Source organism: Bombina bombina, chromosome 3 (genome assembly GCF_027579735.1).
Source record: "Bombina bombina isolate aBomBom1 chromosome 3, aBomBom1.pri, whole genome shotgun sequence".
Lineage (NCBI taxonomy): Eukaryota > Metazoa > Chordata > Amphibia > Anura > Bombinatoridae > Bombina > Bombina bombina.
The window spans coordinates 161,826,455-161,846,312 of NC_069501.1; the positions used below are offsets into that span (position 1 = coordinate 161,826,455).

Sequence of the window (19,858 nt, forward strand, 5' to 3'; positions counted from 1 at the left end):
GGATACTGCAGTATTCTCTGAAAATACTTATGGAAACAAGAGACAGCAGCAGAAATCAATCTCCCAGTGGGGGTGAGAGATTTTTGTATCTAAAAATAGCTGACGCACAATGCACCCATCCTATTATATAAAAGGCCAAGTGTGTTTGTCCGAAGCTGTCATGCGCAGTAGAGACAGCACGAGGACAAACACACCTGGCCTTACCTGTCATGCTGTTGTGGCAAAAGTGGGCGTGCCCGGGGGAACGTGGGCGAGGTCGGGGCATGGCGGGGGCGTGGTCGGGAGCGAGAGAGGGGAGAGAAATAGAAAGAGAGGGGGAGAGACAGAAAGAGATAGGAAAGAGATAAAGAGAGGGGGAAGAGCAGAAGAGAGGAGGGGAAAGTGCAGAAGAGAGGGGGAGAGAGAGCAAAATAGAGGGGAAAGAGCAAAAGAGAGGGGAAGGAGCAAAATAGAGGGACGAGAGAGAAAAAGAGAGGGCGGAGAGAGAGAAAAAGAGAGGGGGGAAGAGAGAGCAATAGAGAGGGAGAGACAGAAAAAATGAGGGGGAGAGAGAGAAAAAGAGAGGGGGGAGAGAGAGAAAAAGAGATGGGGGAGAGAGAGAAAAAGAGAGGGGGGAGAGAGAGAAAAAGAGAGGGGGGAGAGAGACCAATAGGGAGGGGGAGAGAGAGCAAAATAGAGGGGGAGAGAGAGAGCGCAAAAGAGAGGGGGAGAGAGAGAGTGCAAAAGAGAGGGGGAGAGAGCGCAAAAGATAGGGGGAGAGAGAGAGTGCAAAAGAGAGGGGGAGAGAGAAAAAGAGAGGGGGGAAGAGAGAGCAATAGAGAGGGAGAGACAGAAAAAATGAGGGGGAGAGAGAGAAAAAGAGAGGGGGGAGAGAGAGAAAAAGAGATGGGGGAGAGAGAGAAAAAGAGAGGGGGGAGAGAGAGAAAAAGAGAGGGGGGAGAGAGATCAATAGGGAGGGGGAGAGAGAGCAAAATAGAGGGGGAGAGAGAGAGCGCAAAAGAGAGGGGGAGAGAGAGAGTGCAAAAGAGAGGGGGAGAGAGCGCAAAAGATAGGGGGAGAGAGAGAGTGCAAAAGAGAGGGGGAGAGAGAAAAAGAGAGGGAGAGAGAGAGAAAAGAGAGGGGGGAGAGAGAACAATAGAGAGGGGGGAGAGAGAGCGCAAAAGAAAGGGGGAGAGAGCGCAAAAGAGAGGGGGAGAGAGCGCAAAAGATAGGGGGAGAGAGAGAGTGCAAAAGAGATGGGGAGAGAGAGCGTGCAATAGAGGGGGGAGAGAGAGAGCGCAAAAGAGAGAGAACACAAAAGAGAGGGGGGAGAGAGCGTAAAAGAGAGGGTGGGGAAAAGCACAAAAGAGAGGGGGAGAGAGAGCAAAAGAGAGGGGGAGAGAGGGAGCAAAAGAGAGGGGAGGAGAGAGCGCAAAAGAGAGGGGGAGAGAAAGAGCGCAAAAGAGAGGGGGAGAGAGAGAGCACAAAAGAGAGGGGGAGAGAGAGCGCGCAAAAGAGGAGGGGAGAGAGAGAGCGCAAAAGAGAGAACGCAAAAGAGAGGGGAGAGAGAGAGAGTAAAAGAGAGGGGGGAGAGAGAGAGAGCGTAAAAGAGAGGGGGGAGAGAGAGGAAGAGAGAACAAAAGAGAGGGGGAGAGAAAGCAAAAGAGAGGGGGAGAGAGGGAGCAAAAGAGAGGGGGGAGAGAGAGAGGAAAAGAGAGGTGGAGCGAGAGACAGCGCAAAAGAGAGGGGGAGAGAGCACAAAAGAGAGGGGGGAGAGAGAGAAAAAAGAGGGGGGAGAGAGAGCAAAAGAGAGGGGGGAGAGAGAGCAAAAGAGAGGTGGAGCGAGAGATAGCACAAAAGAGAGGGGGAGGGAGCGCAAAAGAGAGGGGGAGAGAGTACAAAAAAAGAGGGGGAGAGAGCACAAAAGAGATGGGGAGAGAGAGAGCAAGGAGTGGGACAGCCGTACTGCAAAAAATGGCCCATGTGAACGGGCTTTAGGACTAGTTATCAATATTTTAATACCTATTGTTTTTTGTGAATATAGGGAAATAAGATTATGAGATCTGCTCATCCTGCAGCCATTTTAAGGGACATTTTACACTAGATTTTTCTTAGCATAAATGTTTTGTAGATGATCCATTTATATAGCTCATCTGGGAGTGTTTTGTAACAATGTATAGTTTTGATTATTTTTTGATAACATTGTGCTGATTTTCAGACTCCTAACCAAGCTCCACAGTGCCAGATGTGTACGCGCATTTACAGACTCCTGCTGACTCCTGTTTATGTTATCTGTCTTTTCATATTCTGGGAAGGGGGAAGGGTGAGTGTCTGCTCTTTTTTTCTCCTAGCCCCTTTCAATGGGTGCCCTAGCCAAACCTCACCAACAGTGCTAAACTGGCAGCTTCTAAGTAAAATTTAAAAAGATTTATACTGGAATTTTAGATCAGTATCTGTGCATTTCCTTCTTTATAGCAGTGTCTATTATATGCAGTTATATATAAAAAATTGTGTACACTGTCCGTTTAACTAGGCATATCCTTGAGAACAATGGTTTGTGGTTTCAATGAGCAAAACCAGCTTTTTAAAATACAAAAATAAAACCCTACTGATCAGTTTCACATACAATTAACACTCAGAAGTTGGTATAACAAGTCACTCGGAGCACATTAAAGGGAAATACATTGTACAGTATAATGTGCCTTTAAAGGGACATTAAACACTAAATAAATGCTAGATAGAATGATGCATTAAAAGAAAAGATTAGTCTGAGAATAACATGTAGATGTATTTTTTAAAGTTTCATTACTTTAAAGTGACAAAATAAGTGTAAAGTTTTAGTTTCTATAAAACAATGGGAGCTGCCATGTTGTAACTTAGGTTACCTTCTCTGCTGTGGCCAATTAGGGGCAGTTATAAATAGGTCACTAGAGTGTGAAGCCAATGGCTCTGTAGAATATAACAGTGCTCTGCACTTCCATTACTAACAGGAACTTAAAAACCCTTAATTTCAGAATAGAATTACAGGAAAGGGGGACAAAATAAATAATGAAAGTATTTTGTAGAAGATTTTTTATATATACAATTTATCATTTTATAGTACCATCTCAAAGTGTTTAATGTCCCTTTAAGTTGCACATCTTAAAAACTAATCAAGAGAAGATTGTTTAGTGAATACATGTCAATGTTTCCTTCACCAGAACAGTTATAATATTTTGCATACTTCATTAGTGTAATGATATATAATAGTTTCATTAGATTAAGCTGTGTCCATTATTATAGTCTCTAAAAGGAGCTTCTTGCCCTTGAAACAAAAAACACACTTGAGCAGCTACTTGAGCTTCTTTGAAAAATAAAATCTTTTAATTAAATGAGAAACTATTGACCTTATTCCAAATAGGCAAACATGCCAGCGATGCACAATACCAGCCTAGGGAGTCAAACAAATTCTTGAAATTATGGAACACAATCTAGCAATTCCTGCTGTACAAGAATAATAACAAAATGTTTTTGTTAGGTGTCCTTCAACCTTGTATATAAATGTATGGCATTGAAAGCAGAAAAAGGCCACTCGAATGTGTATTCCGCTCTTGAGTGCCAGACAGGCCACAAAAGAATTGCAGAGCAGTGCACTACTCAAGCCTGTTACATGCAAAGGGTTTATTTACACTGTAAAAACAAAACTATAATGGATGGCGTATTTTCCTTCATAATATACAGTTACGCACCACAGGTCTTGCAGAAAACCTCCTTCCTATACCCACACCTATGTGCGTCCACACCACACACATGCTGCATCCAAATGCTCATGCACAAAGATATGTATGTATATTATATATACTGTATATATATATATCTATATATATATATATACACACACACACACACACATGCATGCAGCATCCAAACATTCTTGCAGAAAGATGTGTCTATATATATATATATATATATATAGACACACATATACATATTAAAGGGACAGTTAACACCAAAATTGTTATTGTTTAAAAAGATAGATAATGCCTTTACAACCCATTCCCCAGCTTTGCATAACCAACATTGTTATATTAATATACTTTATAACCTTTAAACCTCTAAATTTCTGCCTGTTTCTAAGCCACTACAAACAGCCTCTTATTACATGCTTTTGCATTAGCTTTTCACAACAAGAGACTGCTAATCCATGTGGGCCATATAGATACCATTGTGCTCTCTCCCATAGAGTTGTGACTGACACCGCACTAATTGGCTAAAATGCTAGTCAATAGATAATAAATAAATAGCCATGTGATCAGGGGGCTGTCAAAAGAGGCTTAGATACAGGGTAATCACAAAGGTAAAACTGTGTTGGTTATGCAAAACTGGAGAATGGGTAATAAAGGGATTATCTATTTTATTAAACAATAAACATTTTGGAGTTGACTGTCCCTTTAAGGGGCATTAAACCATAATTAAATACAAGAATTATATTGTGTTTGGACTTTGGACAAGGCACATTGCTACTAAAATTATAGAAAAGCAAAAAAGTGCATTTTATTTTTTTTTAAATAAAATCTATCAAAATAATTGTTGCCATAAACACATACACATGTGTGTGGACAAACACTCTCACACATAGCAGAATATGTACTGTAGATAAATGTACACTCTAGTATACAGACACACCCACCCACATGTACAATGTGATGCACCTGCACACATTCACATTCATACACGGCAAGCACCGAGGCACACACAAAAATAAATAATCTTATGGTACCTCCTCGAGAGCTGGATGCATTAAGGTCAGTAATTTCACCAAAGCATCACACACCTTATCTACAATCTAGAGACCTGATAACATTCAGCAACTTGCAAACCCAGCTCAAACAGTAACTAATGGCCACTAAAAAATCTATCTCCTCTGTAATCCCTTCTTCCCCCATAGATCATCCTGACATTGTCTTTAAACATGCAAATAAACGTTACCACTGAGAAGTTCCAAGTCACTTAAACCTAAAACCACAGCAATAAATCAGCAAGTGAACAAAAAGCTGATAGTAAAGTTAGTTGTCTCTCCCAGGTGTATTTGAATGTAAATTGTATATTCACATGTACAGTGCTAATCAGCATAATTAAGTAGATACATTTTATGAAGTCTTTGTGTATGTTTGAATGTAAATTTAAAGTATAAATAACACAATTTTACAAACTTTTGTACAAATACACATGCTTAATTTCCTAATGAAATTGTTTTAGGATTGCAACTGACTTATGTCATTTTTCTGCCAGATGTGGCCCACGGCCATAGTTTGTTTGTCACTGCTATAAACAAATGTCAACAGATCTACCATATTGTATTGGTATTCCATGCATGGTGTTATTACAGCCTCATCTAACATATAATTCTTCATTTCACACTCATGCCTTAAAAAATACAAAATGAGAAAAAAAAACAAAAAACATTTTAAAGACATTTATCACACAAAAAAAGAGAATGGGAGCAAATAAACTCAATATAACCTACAAAGTAACATTTGTTGACCATCCTCCAACATCTGTATGCGCTTTCCAAAAGTAAAAAAAAAAAAAGTTGTTTAAGAAGAGACAACGGTTTTCCAACTACTTAAAAGTTGTGGCCCAGTCCAAAACATATTCTGTATGGTCAATCACCTAAGCTACCAGGGGATATTATATTTCATGAATGTACCGTATCCTTTCCTGTTTTTATTCAGAGTTCTGACTTTGACTCATTTTTATAACAGCAAGTATTATTGTCTTTTTTTTATGTATGAGGGGGGGATGGTTTCCTGTTGGCCCCTTATAATATACTCTAATTACAACCTTCAGCTACATCAAACAGTAAGAAAAAGCTCCTGTTGCTTTAAGCTGTATCCAGGTTGTTGAAATGACAATGTGATGCATCCAGGTTGTCAATTCAAATTCAATTTTTTTATTTTTTTATTATTACCCCAAATAAGTTATGTGATTCCCATTCAAGGTTGCTACAGATAAAACTCTACTGCATCTCTGGGTCTACTGTAATAATCAGCCTAATTTTAAACATCTGTAAGAGAAAAAAAATGCATCATTTGACCTAATGCCAGAAGTATTCAAGCCCAGCCACAGTCTGCATCTTTTTTGGTTTTTCCTAAGAACTTTTTTTTTACCAGTCATGCTGTAAAAGCCTTCATTTTACAGAAACTTCTGGGTTGGAAGAACCTTAGTGGGGTTAGCACAAAATAAAAATGATATATACGAAGGCCAACTTGGCAACTGTAAAACTTGAGGTTTCAACAAAGCACAATAACCCCAGGAGTGATGTCTATGTGTTTCTTACCAACTTATTAAGTAGGTAATTAGGGTTGATTACAGGATTATGACACTAACAAGAATGCCCAGAGGAATATAGTGCATTGTAAAGCCACTTCACCTTAATAAAACCAAAAACTAAAATACAAAATATCTAAAAAATATTATGAGCTGATACTGAATAGATAATAAACAGATATACTGATAAATACATATACAGCTAGAATAGAGAATAAACAGATATACTGATAAATACATATACAGCTAGAATAGAGAATAAACAGATATACTGATAAATACATATGCAGCTAGAATAGAGAATAAACTCAATACATATGTAATATATATGAATACACACACACATTTATATGTAAGTGAATAACAGGGGTAATTAAATAAAATATATTAATACAGGGGTTATGATGATAGATAGATAGATAGATAGATAGATAGATAGATAGATAGATAGATAGATAGATAGATTGATAGATAGATTAGAAAACACTGAACATTTAACATTATATTAAATTATGTGCTCTTTTTTCTATAATTTACTCCATAACTGATATATAATGTAAAACCTATGAAGATACAAATGACTATAAAATCCTAATACCTAACAGCATACCCCTGATAGTAAATAATACACACATATTAATATATACACCCAGGCAGTATTTCCCTGGTTTACCTGCAGAGATGCATATCATTCCACAAAGCAGACAAAAGTGAGAAAACTCCGCGATCATTGTAGTTAAATTGTGCCACCAAATAATCTCATGCCAGAGAAATCCAAAACAATTGAGAATGAGAACAAAATAAACTTTTCAAGAATTCCTTCTTCTTTTTTTTTTCTTAGTTTGTAAATCCAGCTAAGCTTAATATAAGCAAGTATCCCCAGAAAGGGTAAATCCAAAGAGTCAGGAGGATAGGAGGGGGCAGATGCCTTCAGCAGCAGGGCACCAAGGCTGGTACAATACTGGCTCCTGAAATCTCTAAATCCCAGTAGGCAGCAGGGAAGGAGCTCTCTCAACACTTCTGCCTGACACCATCAAGCGCTCCCAAAATGAAAAAGCAAACCCCCCTGTGTAAGTGCGGGCTCCCTCTGCTTCCCATCTATTGCAGCCCATACAAAAAGAGCACTTCACACTTCTTGCCTTGGCACGGCTTGATCCACACGCAGCAGGAGGGGAGATCTGCCGTAAACTTGAACAGAGTTGTTTCAAAACAATACTGAAAGAAATGCCAAAAACTCCACTGAAAATATTTATCAATTTAAGCTGTTACCTTCTTTTTGTGAGCAGTAACTAAACCTTGTAATTGTAGTAGAGAGAAGGCAATTTACTCCCTTCCATCCATCAACTTCTCCGGAATATTAGTAGCACATGAAATAATCGCTGCAGCTGGAATTAGAAAAAAAAAAAGATGACTTCTAAATCCTTTAGAGAAAGCAATATATGAAAGATGAATCCTCTAGTCCCTCCAGGGTTCTGTCTTCTTGGGTGGGTTAATTGTGTCTCTTTTCTTTATTTTCTTGTTAACTTTTGCAGGGACCCCCTTTATCCCTCCTGTCTCCTGCTCTGGCCGGAGCAGATCCCCATTTCAATCCAGGCAGTCGCTCAAGCAGTTTAGCAGCAACTCTGCTTAAAGAAGCCGCCTACTTTTCTCCTTTGTTGTTCGAAATGTAACCCTATGTTCTGCACAGTCAGGCTCTCTGCTGCCATCTGCTGGACACTTTGGCATCCCACTAAAAACCAAAGTTCTTGCCATATTTAAAGACATTTTTCAATTTTACCCAAACGATCTACCAGTAAAATGTTATATTAATTTTAAACTAACTTAAAAAAAACGTTTTTGTATATGATAAAACAATAGGTGAGACATATATTTTATCCACACTTTAATAAAAAATATTTACTTTATTAATATTGAAGAATTTTTTTGTTCCTAAAAGCCACCCTCTGATGTGCACACACACAACATATATATACTAAATACATGTAGCAGAAAGTCTACAGATTATAAGTGGAACGGTATTTAACGCTTCCTCTCAAACGTTTACTCTGCTATAAGTAATCTTTTTGCGTGCGTCGGGTAGCCCTTGTTTTACAAGATGAAAGCAAACTCTTCTTGCTCGCGAGCTAACTTGATGCGCGTAAAAAGCCGAACTTAGAATATCATGCACGTAATAACGTATTCCCCCATAGAAATCAATGGAGCAAAAAAAGTTGAAGAAAAAACTAACAACCTCAAGTGTGTTAACCCAAAATGAAAATATGAATATTTCACATTCCAATGTTCTTCACATAGAAGAATATGTTATATTTATTCATAAATACATATTTTTACATATATCTGAGGGTATTTTCGTATAATATATATCTATACATATATATATATATATATATATATATATATATATATATAAAAGATTATATATAGGTATAGATATATACAGATATATATAGGAATATCTATTTAGAAATACTTAGAATATATTCTGCTATGTGCAGAACATTGGAATGTGAAATATTTACAGTAAATACACAGTATAACACTTTAATTAAATATGAATATTGCGCAAATATACTTTTTAATTTGTTCAGCTACTTAACTGCAAAGCGCTCCAATACACTTATATATACACTATATATATATGTACATAACAAGTCATGCTTTTAAAGCTCTACAAAGACAAATATAGCGACATTCAATGCAACATCACTTGTGATGTTGGAACTTTTTGACAGCGATTGATATATGTACATGTTGTGCATTACTAACATAAGCTGGATGAGCAATATTCAGGAGTATATGCTTGCTTGCAATAGAAGCCAACACAGATGAACTTGTCTGTTGCTTACGCCTACTAACTGCATGCTACTTACCTTTTGCTTTAAGACTCTGCAATATATCTATGTTTCTGAATATGGGCTATGCATAATACTTGGCATTGAATGTCGCTATATTTGTCTTTGTAGAGCTTTAAAAGCATGACTTGTTATGTACATATCCAGGTTGTACACCTATGTCTACTTAGATCCCTATGTGTACCTGCCTAGCATTATACCTCTACTAAAAGGGGTGCTACGTGCAGCCGGGTGTAGTTAGACCTAAGGTGGACTCTGCGGGAATCTGTTGGCGCTCTACAAATAACCGATAATAATAATAAATATATATGTATTAATTAATTAATTAATTAAGAAAAGTGAGAAATTGGACAGGATTTCGATAAATCCTGAAAAAAGCGAATGGATACAGCACCATTTTTATCAAAAAATATATCCAATTTATTAAGTTAACAAACACAGTTCAAAGGAATATTGCATTGTAGTTGAAAAAAATCCTATATACATGACTATACATTAAAAACATTATATGCACAGAGCTGGCCAGTCATAAAAAACTTTAATCAAACAACATAAAATTACATAGTAAAGGAATATCATCTATAACTAAAAGTGAGCAAAGACTCACTAAAGTGTATACAGAGATGTACACTGAAATAGAGAGCAATGTCCCAAATTTAACCAAGACACATATATCTTATAATGATGACATAGGGCAGGTAGTAAGTTCATCAAATAACAGCCTAACAGGACCAATTCATAAATGTCACCAATAAGGTCTGAGGATGCAATGCCTCAAAGATATGTTGCAAAATGTGTCAGATTCCACGCAAACAAAGAGTCAAAAGAGATACCTGCCGTGTAGGAGTTAATAGTGACCGGTGTTACCACCGTTTGCCAAAATAGGATCAAACACATCAAAACATACGGAAGATTTCATTACCGTTTCATGGATGTGGCGTTCTCTAAGAAACAGCTTACGTGAAGAGGCTTCATACCGTGTTTTCGTCCAAGAACCGTGTCTTTAGGCGCTTAGTCCAGCGCAACACGCCTGCATCGGGCTACACGTCATCAGAGGTCGACGGTCAGCCGTATATGATGAGGACCCCAGATATGAGGTTTGTGAGGTTATCCAGACGTGCCTGCTCGGCACTCCATTGCCGGTGTTCCCTGAAGAGATCATTTACTTTACGTTAACTCCTCTTTTCGTTTGAGAATGGGGGTAACAACCCAAAACGTTACCGTAAAGGAATAAATAATTCCCTTTGTTAAACCCGGTGAGTGCCTTCCTCTATTTGATTATACTGGATTTCTTTGATGTGCACCCCAGTACTACTCGGTAACCGTGAGTGCTAGGCCATACTACAGATATATAGATCTATAGAAACTTTCATGAAAAAAAGAGGCACTCACAGGACTTAATTAACACAAAATGTATTAATAGTTCATCAATTCAGTCAGTCGATATATATATATATATATATATATATATATATATACTGTATATATATTTAGACATGTATATGAGCTGCATGTATCTCTATGTTAAAGCCCTTTGCCTGTGTACATATCTTAAAGGGACAGTATACACCAATTTTCATATAACTGCATGTAATAGACACTACTATAAAGAATAATATGCAGATACTGATAGAAAAATCCAGTATCAAACTGTTTAAAAACTTACTTAGAAGCTCTCAGGTAACTGGAAAGCCCACTACAAGTGGGAAATATCAGACACTCCCCCCTCCCCCTTCTTTAGCAAATGAAAAGACCCATTACACAAACAGGAGAAAGCTGGAATAGGTATCTGTCGGTATTCTCCTAAAACTTTGGGGCTTGGTTAGAAATCTGAAAATCAGAGCAATAATATTTAAAAATAAGCAAAACTATACATTAAAAAAAAAACCCCAAAAAACTTGATGGGCTATATAAATAGCTCACCTACAAAACATTTATGCAAAGAAAAAATGAGTGTATATTGTCCCTCCACATTTCAACAGCTTTTAGCAAGCCTCAGCTCCTTCCCAAATGTTTGCACCCAATCGAAGCTGCATCACCAGAGTCATTTTCCCCTTCAAGGACAGTGTGGTCCTTTCCACAGTGAAGAGACTGGAGTTCTTGTACTGCACATGTGCAAAGACCTTCAGCCTCTCCCCTGTGCTAACAAATACCCAGAAGAAAGCAATGGCTTGTGCTATGTGTCCCCTTATTGACTGCATCATCAGCAGCCTACTTTAAATAAATAAATAAACTAAAGCCTGCAGAATCTTTTAACTATGTAAAAACACAGCATACTTACACCCTAAATAATGTATTACAATGGATAGTATGAATTAAAGGGGCATTCTAGCATTTAGTGTGAATGGTTTTTTTTTTTATTATTATTTTAAATAACACCCTATAAGGCAATTGTAAGTAATGTATTAAAATGAATGCTTCACTTCTATACCTTTTATAAGGGTGGCAATTTATTTTTGCACAATGCAGTTGGGGAGATGCATTAATACATTCATTTAGAAGAGAATATATGTTTCCAAGGGTATTATGTTCTATTGTTGCCACAAAAGTAGAGTATGTCATTAGAGCACATTCTGAATGATGCATTTAGAATGTCAAGTCAAGACATGACACTTCAGAATCAGCTGGCTTTAAAAAGCATTTGTTTTGCCACTTAAACAACATACAAGCTTTTTGCTGCTATGTACAACCCTTAACAAGGATCTTGACAAAAGATTGCACTGAGCGCACAAAAACTAAGAATCACGTTTGCTGTAAAATAGAATAAGAGACGTACTATGTCTGAGAATCGCTGAGTAAAGATTGTGTTATTAATTCTGGTTTTAGAATGTCACCTGTGTCATTTTTGACAACATCTTAAATAGTACAGCTGCTAACTGGGATTTGTGTTTAGGATTAAAAATGTTTTATTAAAGGGACATGAAACTCCAATTTTTTTTTTATCTTTCATGATTTAGATATAAAATACAATTTTTAAACATGTTTCTAATTTTCTTCTTGAATCAAATTTGCTTCCATCACTTGTTATTCCTTGTCGAAGAGATCTAGATAAGGAGCAAGCACGTGTCTGGAACACATGACAGGAAATAGTGCTGCCATCTAGTGCCTTTGCGAATGTATAACATTGTTGTAAAGCTGCTGCTACAGTGGCAAGAAAAAGTATGTGAAGCCTTTGGAATTAGTTGGTTTTCTGCATGAAATGATCATAAAATGTCATCTCATCTTCATCAAAGAGTATAGACAAACACACATTCACATTTACCCTTTTCTTTTGGGATCCTTATTTGAAGCTTAGCTGCTTTCTATGAGGGCATATCTAGATAGGCTCATGAGCGCACACACAATGTGAGAACTATTTGTATAACATTTTATTATTATCATAATCTATTTGTATATCTCTGCCCTGTACTCTATATAAACTCTGTTTCTCTATGAAAGCACTGTATAACCCTGAGCCTATGTAAGTATGCTCTAATAGAAACGAACAAGAGAAATAGCTTGATTTGCTAATAAAAGTAGATTGAAATTATTTTAAAGATTGTGCGCTGCAAGAGAATCATGAAAGTTTAATTGTGACTTCTATGTTTCTTCAATTATAGGAAATATTATAACATAACAATTATTAGCTTTATTGGGCCAGATTACGAGTGGAGTGCCAGTGCTAAGTAATGCTCCCGCTCGAGCGTAATTGCACTAGAAGTAAGGGTTGCGCTTGTATTATGAGTTAAAAGTAAACTGTTTTCGCTTGTGCACTAACCCGACAAGCGCAAAAAGCCGAAGTTAGAATATCGCGTGTATATTTACGTATTCCCCACTAGAAGTCATAGGAGAAATAAACCTAACACCCTACTCTCGCGCAAACCTGATTCCATATTCTCATGAGAGCTAAGCTGACATGAAAATATGAATATGTTCTTTTTATTCATAAATAACTATTTCTACATATATCTGATGTTTTTTTGTTTAAATAATAATAATAATAATAATAATAAAATATATATATACATGATTATAAATAGGGATATATATATATATATATATCTTTATATATATATATATATATATATATATATCTTTTTATAAATACTTAGAACATATTCTGCTATGTGCAGAACATTGGCATATGAAATATTTACAGTAAATGCAAAGTATAACACTTTATTAAAAATGAATATTGCATAAATATGATTTTACATGTTTTCATCTACTTAACTGCAAAGGACTCCAATGCACTTATACATATGTCTATATATGTATTCATGTGTATTTATGTGTTTATATGTCTGTAAATACATATATACACACATATAAATACATAAAAACATATGTATACATATATAGATATAAATATACATACATATACATTGTGACATGCTAAAAGAACTAAACCGGCTGTCGCTGGAATCCAGACGCACCCTCCATCTTTCCTGCCTTGTGTTTAAGAGCCTTTCTGGGAAGCTCCCACCCTACCTGAGCAGAATGCTCTCCCTGGCTGTTCCCACCTCCTATAACCTCCGATCCAGTACCAGCACATTATTTAGCTTGCCTCAATACAAAAAGAAATCAGCTCGATCCTCCTTTTCCTACAGAGCACCACAATTATGGAACGACCTCCCGCACACTTTAAAAACTTCCCCAAGCCTAATATCCTTTAAGAGATCCCTCTCTACATATCTCAAAACAGAATGTGCCTGTCATGGTTGATTAAATATTTCCTACCAGTTCTATGTTAAATGTTTGCATATATTGTGTATTATTATTGTTTTTGTATTTTATTGTACACTATTGCATCAATGCAATGTTTTGTGGTCCCAGGACATACTTGAAAACGAGAGAAATCTCAATGTATCCTTCCTGGTAAAATATTTTATAAATAAATAAATGTAGACATGTATATGTATGTATCTCATTGTTAAAGCCCTTTGCCTGCCTTATTTTTCTAACACCTGAGACATCCTATCTTTGAGCACTTATAATTTTTGTGTGCAATATTTTTTGTGTGAAAATCTTTTATTAATGTTATTATGAGTGTAACTGTTCTTTGTAATTTATTTTTTATGTGTTTTGTGCAACTTTTTAGTTTCACGAAACAGAGCTCTGAAGTCGCTCAATCGATCACATTTACTTTCAACTCGTAATACCAGCGGTAAGCCCCGACAAGCGCAAAACCTTGCGATAAACCCCTTAACGCTCGCGCGCAAACATTTGAGCTCTACTCTGGCCCATAATGTCACAGTTTTGTTTCATGTTGTAATAAATATGTTTTACGTGAAAAAATACTCAGTATTATTATACCAGCCTGGAACATTTAGAGCTGTCACTGGTCTTCATCCCTTGGATCAAACATTTATGACACAAAGGAATCATCCAATGGTTGGAGCAGGTCACTAACCCATATAGAATGTTTGTGTTTGCTTAGGCTATCTCACTACTACTCCACAGTTACCGATTTGCCTAAGCCAAAGGGAATTTCAGGCTACCCCACTTGGAGACTAGATAATTGATTTTTGAGTCAGCTTCTTTCACCTTGTCTTGTGCACAATGACATTATACCTCTGTCAGACATGTTATAATTATTTGTAAATGTACTCGCTCCTCACTGACACTGGAGTTTTGATGTATTTATTGATTGATCTAAAGTGACAAATTGTTTGTCAATAAAAACAGATACATCATTAATTGTAATACAGAATTTAGCTAACGGCTTAAAACTTAACTTAAATTTGCGGTTAAACGAAATTAAATAAACAAAGCACTCTCTGTAACCCATATAACCCCATATTTTAATCTTATAATGTTTTGAGGTTTTATCCCATAGTCAGTCAATAAAAAAAAACCATATTTTTCTTTCTTGTGCTGGGAAATATATTATAACATATTATAACAAAAATATTATTTTAACAAAAGCTTGAGCTCTCTAAGAACTATAAGCTACTCATATTTTCCCCATAGGGTAGACAGGTTTTGGCCACGGATTATTATGTTCTGGAGAAGGAACATTTGTTTTTCTCATATGACTGATCTTACAATAAGAATCTGGTTGTGTGTGAATACCTCTGGTGCCAGTGAAATGCATTGTACAAATAATGATGTGGCAAATGTTGAGCAAGAAATTATCTGAGTTTTTCATCTTTAGACTTCAGTTTTGATTTAAAGAATGAACGCTAAAATAATTTTAAAATTAACATCAGTATCTGGAAATTAAAAAAACAATTCATTTGTATTAGCTGAAATTATATGTTTCTTGGTGACTTATAACTTTGCAATACTGAGTTTCCTATAGCAGGGGATTTATTTAAAAATGGAGCCTTATCGGGGGGTAAATTTTTACAAAATATTTTTGTCCCAAGCAATTACAAATTGAGCTAAACAAATGCAAGTTTTATATTGCTCTAGCATCCATAACAATTATAATTGTATTGCTTGTGCATTAACCTTTTAACGCCGTTATGCCGTTCTATTCCGTCATATTTACACTGGGCTTTAAAGCCGTTATGACGGAATAGAACGTCATATCAAACGGCTGTCCTGAAGCCTTCTGCGCTTCAAGGACTTGATCGCGGTCTGGAGGGCGTTCCTAGGGTTGTAGGGACGCCCCCCAGATGCGATCCAATAATTGAAATCTCGCGATCGTATGCACGATCGCGTAGTTTCAATTTGTCTACATCGGAACAGGTGTTCCGATGTAGACACTTTAACCCTGTCACGAAAGGGTTAATAGCACACACTATAAAGTTATCCATAAGCGGTTCTAACGCGCTACTTCTCCATAGGAAACATTCTGCTTTACATTTTCTATATTAGTTTACTTGTGCATATATTTTATTTAATATTAATACATAAATGATCACATTTGTTTTTAATTATTATTATTGTAACTTTTTCATTTTTAACCCATCCCTATATATTAACCCCTTTCTATATTTATTAGCCCTTAATTCAACCTTATTTGCATTATATCTATTGCATTTTGTATTAGAAAGCAAAAGTGCGGAAATAGTTTTCAAATGTATTTTTTTTGATAGGGAAAGATTTATTTAGGCTAGCATTTATTTGTGCTACACTTAAAAGCAATCAGCTGATGAGAGTTAAAGGGATAGTAAACCCATAATTTTACTTTTATGATTCAGATAGAACATACAATTTTAAACAACTTTACAATATACTTCTATTATCAAATTTGCTTCATTCTCTTGTTATCCATTGCTGAAGGAACAGCATTGCACTACTGGCAGCTAGCTGAACACATCTAGTTAGCCAATCACAAGAGACCAATGTGTGCAGGCACCAATTAGCAGCAGCTCCCACTAGTGTATGATATGTGCGTATTCTTTTTCAACAAGAGATACTAAGAGAACGAAGCACATTTGAAAATAGAAGTGAATTTAAAAGTGTGTTAAAATTACATGGTCTATCTGAATCATGCAAGTTTAATATTGCCTTTCCTATCCCTTTAATTGTGTTCAAGAGGTTACAGGAACACCCTTTCAAATGAGCTTAATTTTCTCTCTCCCACCTCCCATTGTGATGATTTCTGTTGCTGCATCTCGTTTACATAGCATTTCTATAACCAATACTCTGTATTCTAGGCCATAGTCGGAAAGGAACATTAGCACAAAAAAAATAATGCTCAATAGAATAGGAAAAGTTCATTTAACTTTAGAAGGTACCTTTAACCCTTTGGATTCTAAGGAGGGTGGCAAAACATTTTGTAAGAAGGCATTTAATCTTTCTCTTACAGTGAAGGGGATAAAGTTGTAAGCATGTGTTTAAAGGGGCATTAAACTCACTCTGCACAAACCATCAGTTAATTAATTAACTTAATAAAGGATAACACAGTAATATACATTTAGACTGGAGAGTAAATTATGTAAACTAAGTATATTGGAAAATGCTGCAGATCTGTAAACTAGTCATATACTTCACAGTGATTGCTTAGAGCAGTGCACAAACGTTTTTACAGCTAGCCCATAATTGGTCACAATCAAGAGAGAAAAGATTAACAGCATTTATGTCTGATTGCCCCATGTTAGTACAATTTTTCTACATAAGTATCATACATTTTTCTTGTTTCAGTCACTAATAGAACTTTTTTTTCTGCAGGCCCTGTGAACAATAAATAAATAAATATCTTAATCCAATATAGCTATCAAGTAAAAGGCATTGCCATTCAGGGGCCGATTTATCATCGCCCGATCGGTTCCGTATACCCCTTTTTCCGTGCGAGCCTTCAGGCTTGCCGGAAACCGGAGTTAAAAAGCAGTGGTCTTAAAGGGACAGTATACACCAATTTTCATATAACTGCATATAATAGACAGTACTATAAAGAATAATATGCACAGATACTAATATAAAAATCCAGTATAAAACCGTTTAAAAACTTACTTAGAGGGGGCGGAGTCAAGCAGCGATCATAAATGGACGTGTGATTGCTGGGCTTCGTGTAGTGAAACCATAAGATGGTGTTTTGAGCCCTAATTCCCAAATGTTTGCAGTGCTACGACTTGAGGCTAACTGAGGAAGCATTCCCCTACCGACTTAACATGAAAGTTGAATGAGATTGTACGGATGCGGTCTTGAAATCTGCAGACGCCATCTCAACCCGCATAGCGAGACACAAGGCCAGCTGAACTTTTTACCGACAGCCCTGAGAGCTCCATAAAGGCTGGAAATATGCTGATAAATAGACTGGAGCTAAACGGTGGCTAAAAATAACGGGTTGTATGAGACATGAGGAAGGTACGTCATAGCTTTACCGCTACTATAGAGCATGGTTACAAAATAAATGACGAATATATTAAAACAACTCACGTATGTTAACAAGAGATGACTGTCTAACATCTAATATAATATATACCTGGGGCACTGAAATCTACTAGATAGAGGTTTATCTTCAAAAACAGAGGCAATTAAATATAACTCCTATGCAGGGAATTATCGTGCTAATTACAAGCACAGGGGAAATAGACAACATGGACATATGCTAAGAGGTAGAATTGTTTGAAGCTAGCTGAGGCCTCCATATTTGTCCGGCATAGTCGGGAGGAGGAGTCAGCATATCTATACATAACCTGGCCTCTATATTTGTCCGGCATAGTCGGGAGGAGGAGTCAGCATATCTATACATAACCTGACCATATACTGCAGATATACCAGCTGGAAGAAAGAAGGTTTGTCCTCTTACTTATTTGTGACATACTGAGACAAGACCAACATACCATTGCCAAATGTCTGCCAGAAGGCCTAACAGGCCAGATAAAGCCACTAAGACAACCTCAATAGACATTTATCTCAGGGTATCTAAACTGAATAAGCTGCCAGAAGCCATAAATACAGATGAGGGGGAGGAATCAGATTCAGATACTGGACAACAACTGCCCCTAGATGATCAAACTCCAGCCACTAAAGCTGATCTACACCTTTTGGTGTCTAAGCAAGACATTGGTACTAATTTTGAAAAACTGTGGGATAAAATAGACAACTTACATACAACCGTTACCAATAGCTTGTCAGATATTAAAAATGAGATGGCGGAACTTGGAAACAGAGTTGAATCGCTGGAAAATGATAAAGATGATATAGCAGAGAATGTTTATGTGCTGTCACAGAAAATGTCTTCCCAACAACAGCAAATAACAGATCTACATGAACAGATGGAGGATATGGAGAACCGCAACAGAAAATCCAATATCAGGCTTAAGGGAATACCTCAGTCGATTAATTCCTCAGACCTACTCCCATACCTCCATAAACTTTTTGGAACTATCACGTTGGACACGGGAGACATAGAATACCAGATAGAAAGAGCCCATAGGGCCCTCAGAGCAAGACCTCAAAAAGATTTGCCTCCAAGAGATGTAATAGTTAAGCTTCTCAAATTCACTGATAGAGAAAAGATCCTGAATGCAGCCAGAAAGAACCCCACATTCAAATTTCAGGGGAATGTGGTTCAATTTTTTCAAGATCTCTGTATAAGGATTTTACAGCGTCACAACAAGCTCCGGCCACTAACAACAATACACAGAAAACACCAGATCCCGTATCGATGGGGCTTTCCTTTTGCTCTGAACATACTCAAAGATGGGAGGATGACTACACTCAGAAAAACTACAGAGATTCCTGAGGTATGCAAGAGATTTGGCCTAGAAATTCCAGAGATTCCACCAGATGCGGACCTGACGGAGACAGCTGGAAAGATGTCTTCACCTCCTGATCCCAAAACCTCAAAATGTGAGACTCTTACTTTAATTTTTTTTTTACTTCACATGAGAAGGGAAAAGGTAAAGATGTCTCGAATGAGGGACTTGACAGTGGACCTTGAATCCTGCTAACTTTTCTATGCGATAAAGGTCAGGTAATGTTGTTGAAAGTAACCCCAGATTATTTTGGGGATTGTGGGGATTTATGAAACCCTGAGTAATAGATATTTCATTGCTGACTTTGGTTCTCCTCATGTTCACCAATAGTGACGAATGCTATTCTCGAGAGAGAAAACAAGGGAAGGACTCATGATATTTATTTTTTCTCTTTTTTCACTACCCAGAATGTAGTTTGATGCAGTTATGGAATTGTAAAATATGTTTGTTTAGTTTACTTTACTGTTTACTAAATTTTACATGTTTTTGTTGTACCCCTATTTCATACTTTGTTTGTTTCTCTGTGCGCCTACAATAGACACCACTGACATACTCACTGTAATAATTTATTCAGGGAGGAGT

General features: G+C 36.8%; 1 protein-coding gene across 1 annotated transcript in view; it reads right to left on the reverse strand.

Annotated features, from left to right (window-relative positions):
- The window catches only part of ROBO1 (roundabout guidance receptor 1), a 551,348-nt gene extending 543,478 nt beyond the window's left edge, over window positions 1-7,870 (reverse strand). Inside the window, exon 1 of the mRNA XM_053706024.1 lies at window positions 6,962-7,870. Within this exon, the coding sequence (XP_053561999.1) occupies window positions 6,962-7,019 (58 nt within the window). The 5' untranslated portion in view covers window positions 7,020-7,870. The remainder of the gene's footprint in view (window positions 1-6,961) is intronic.
- Between the last annotated feature and the right edge of the window lie 11,988 nt (window positions 7,871-19,858).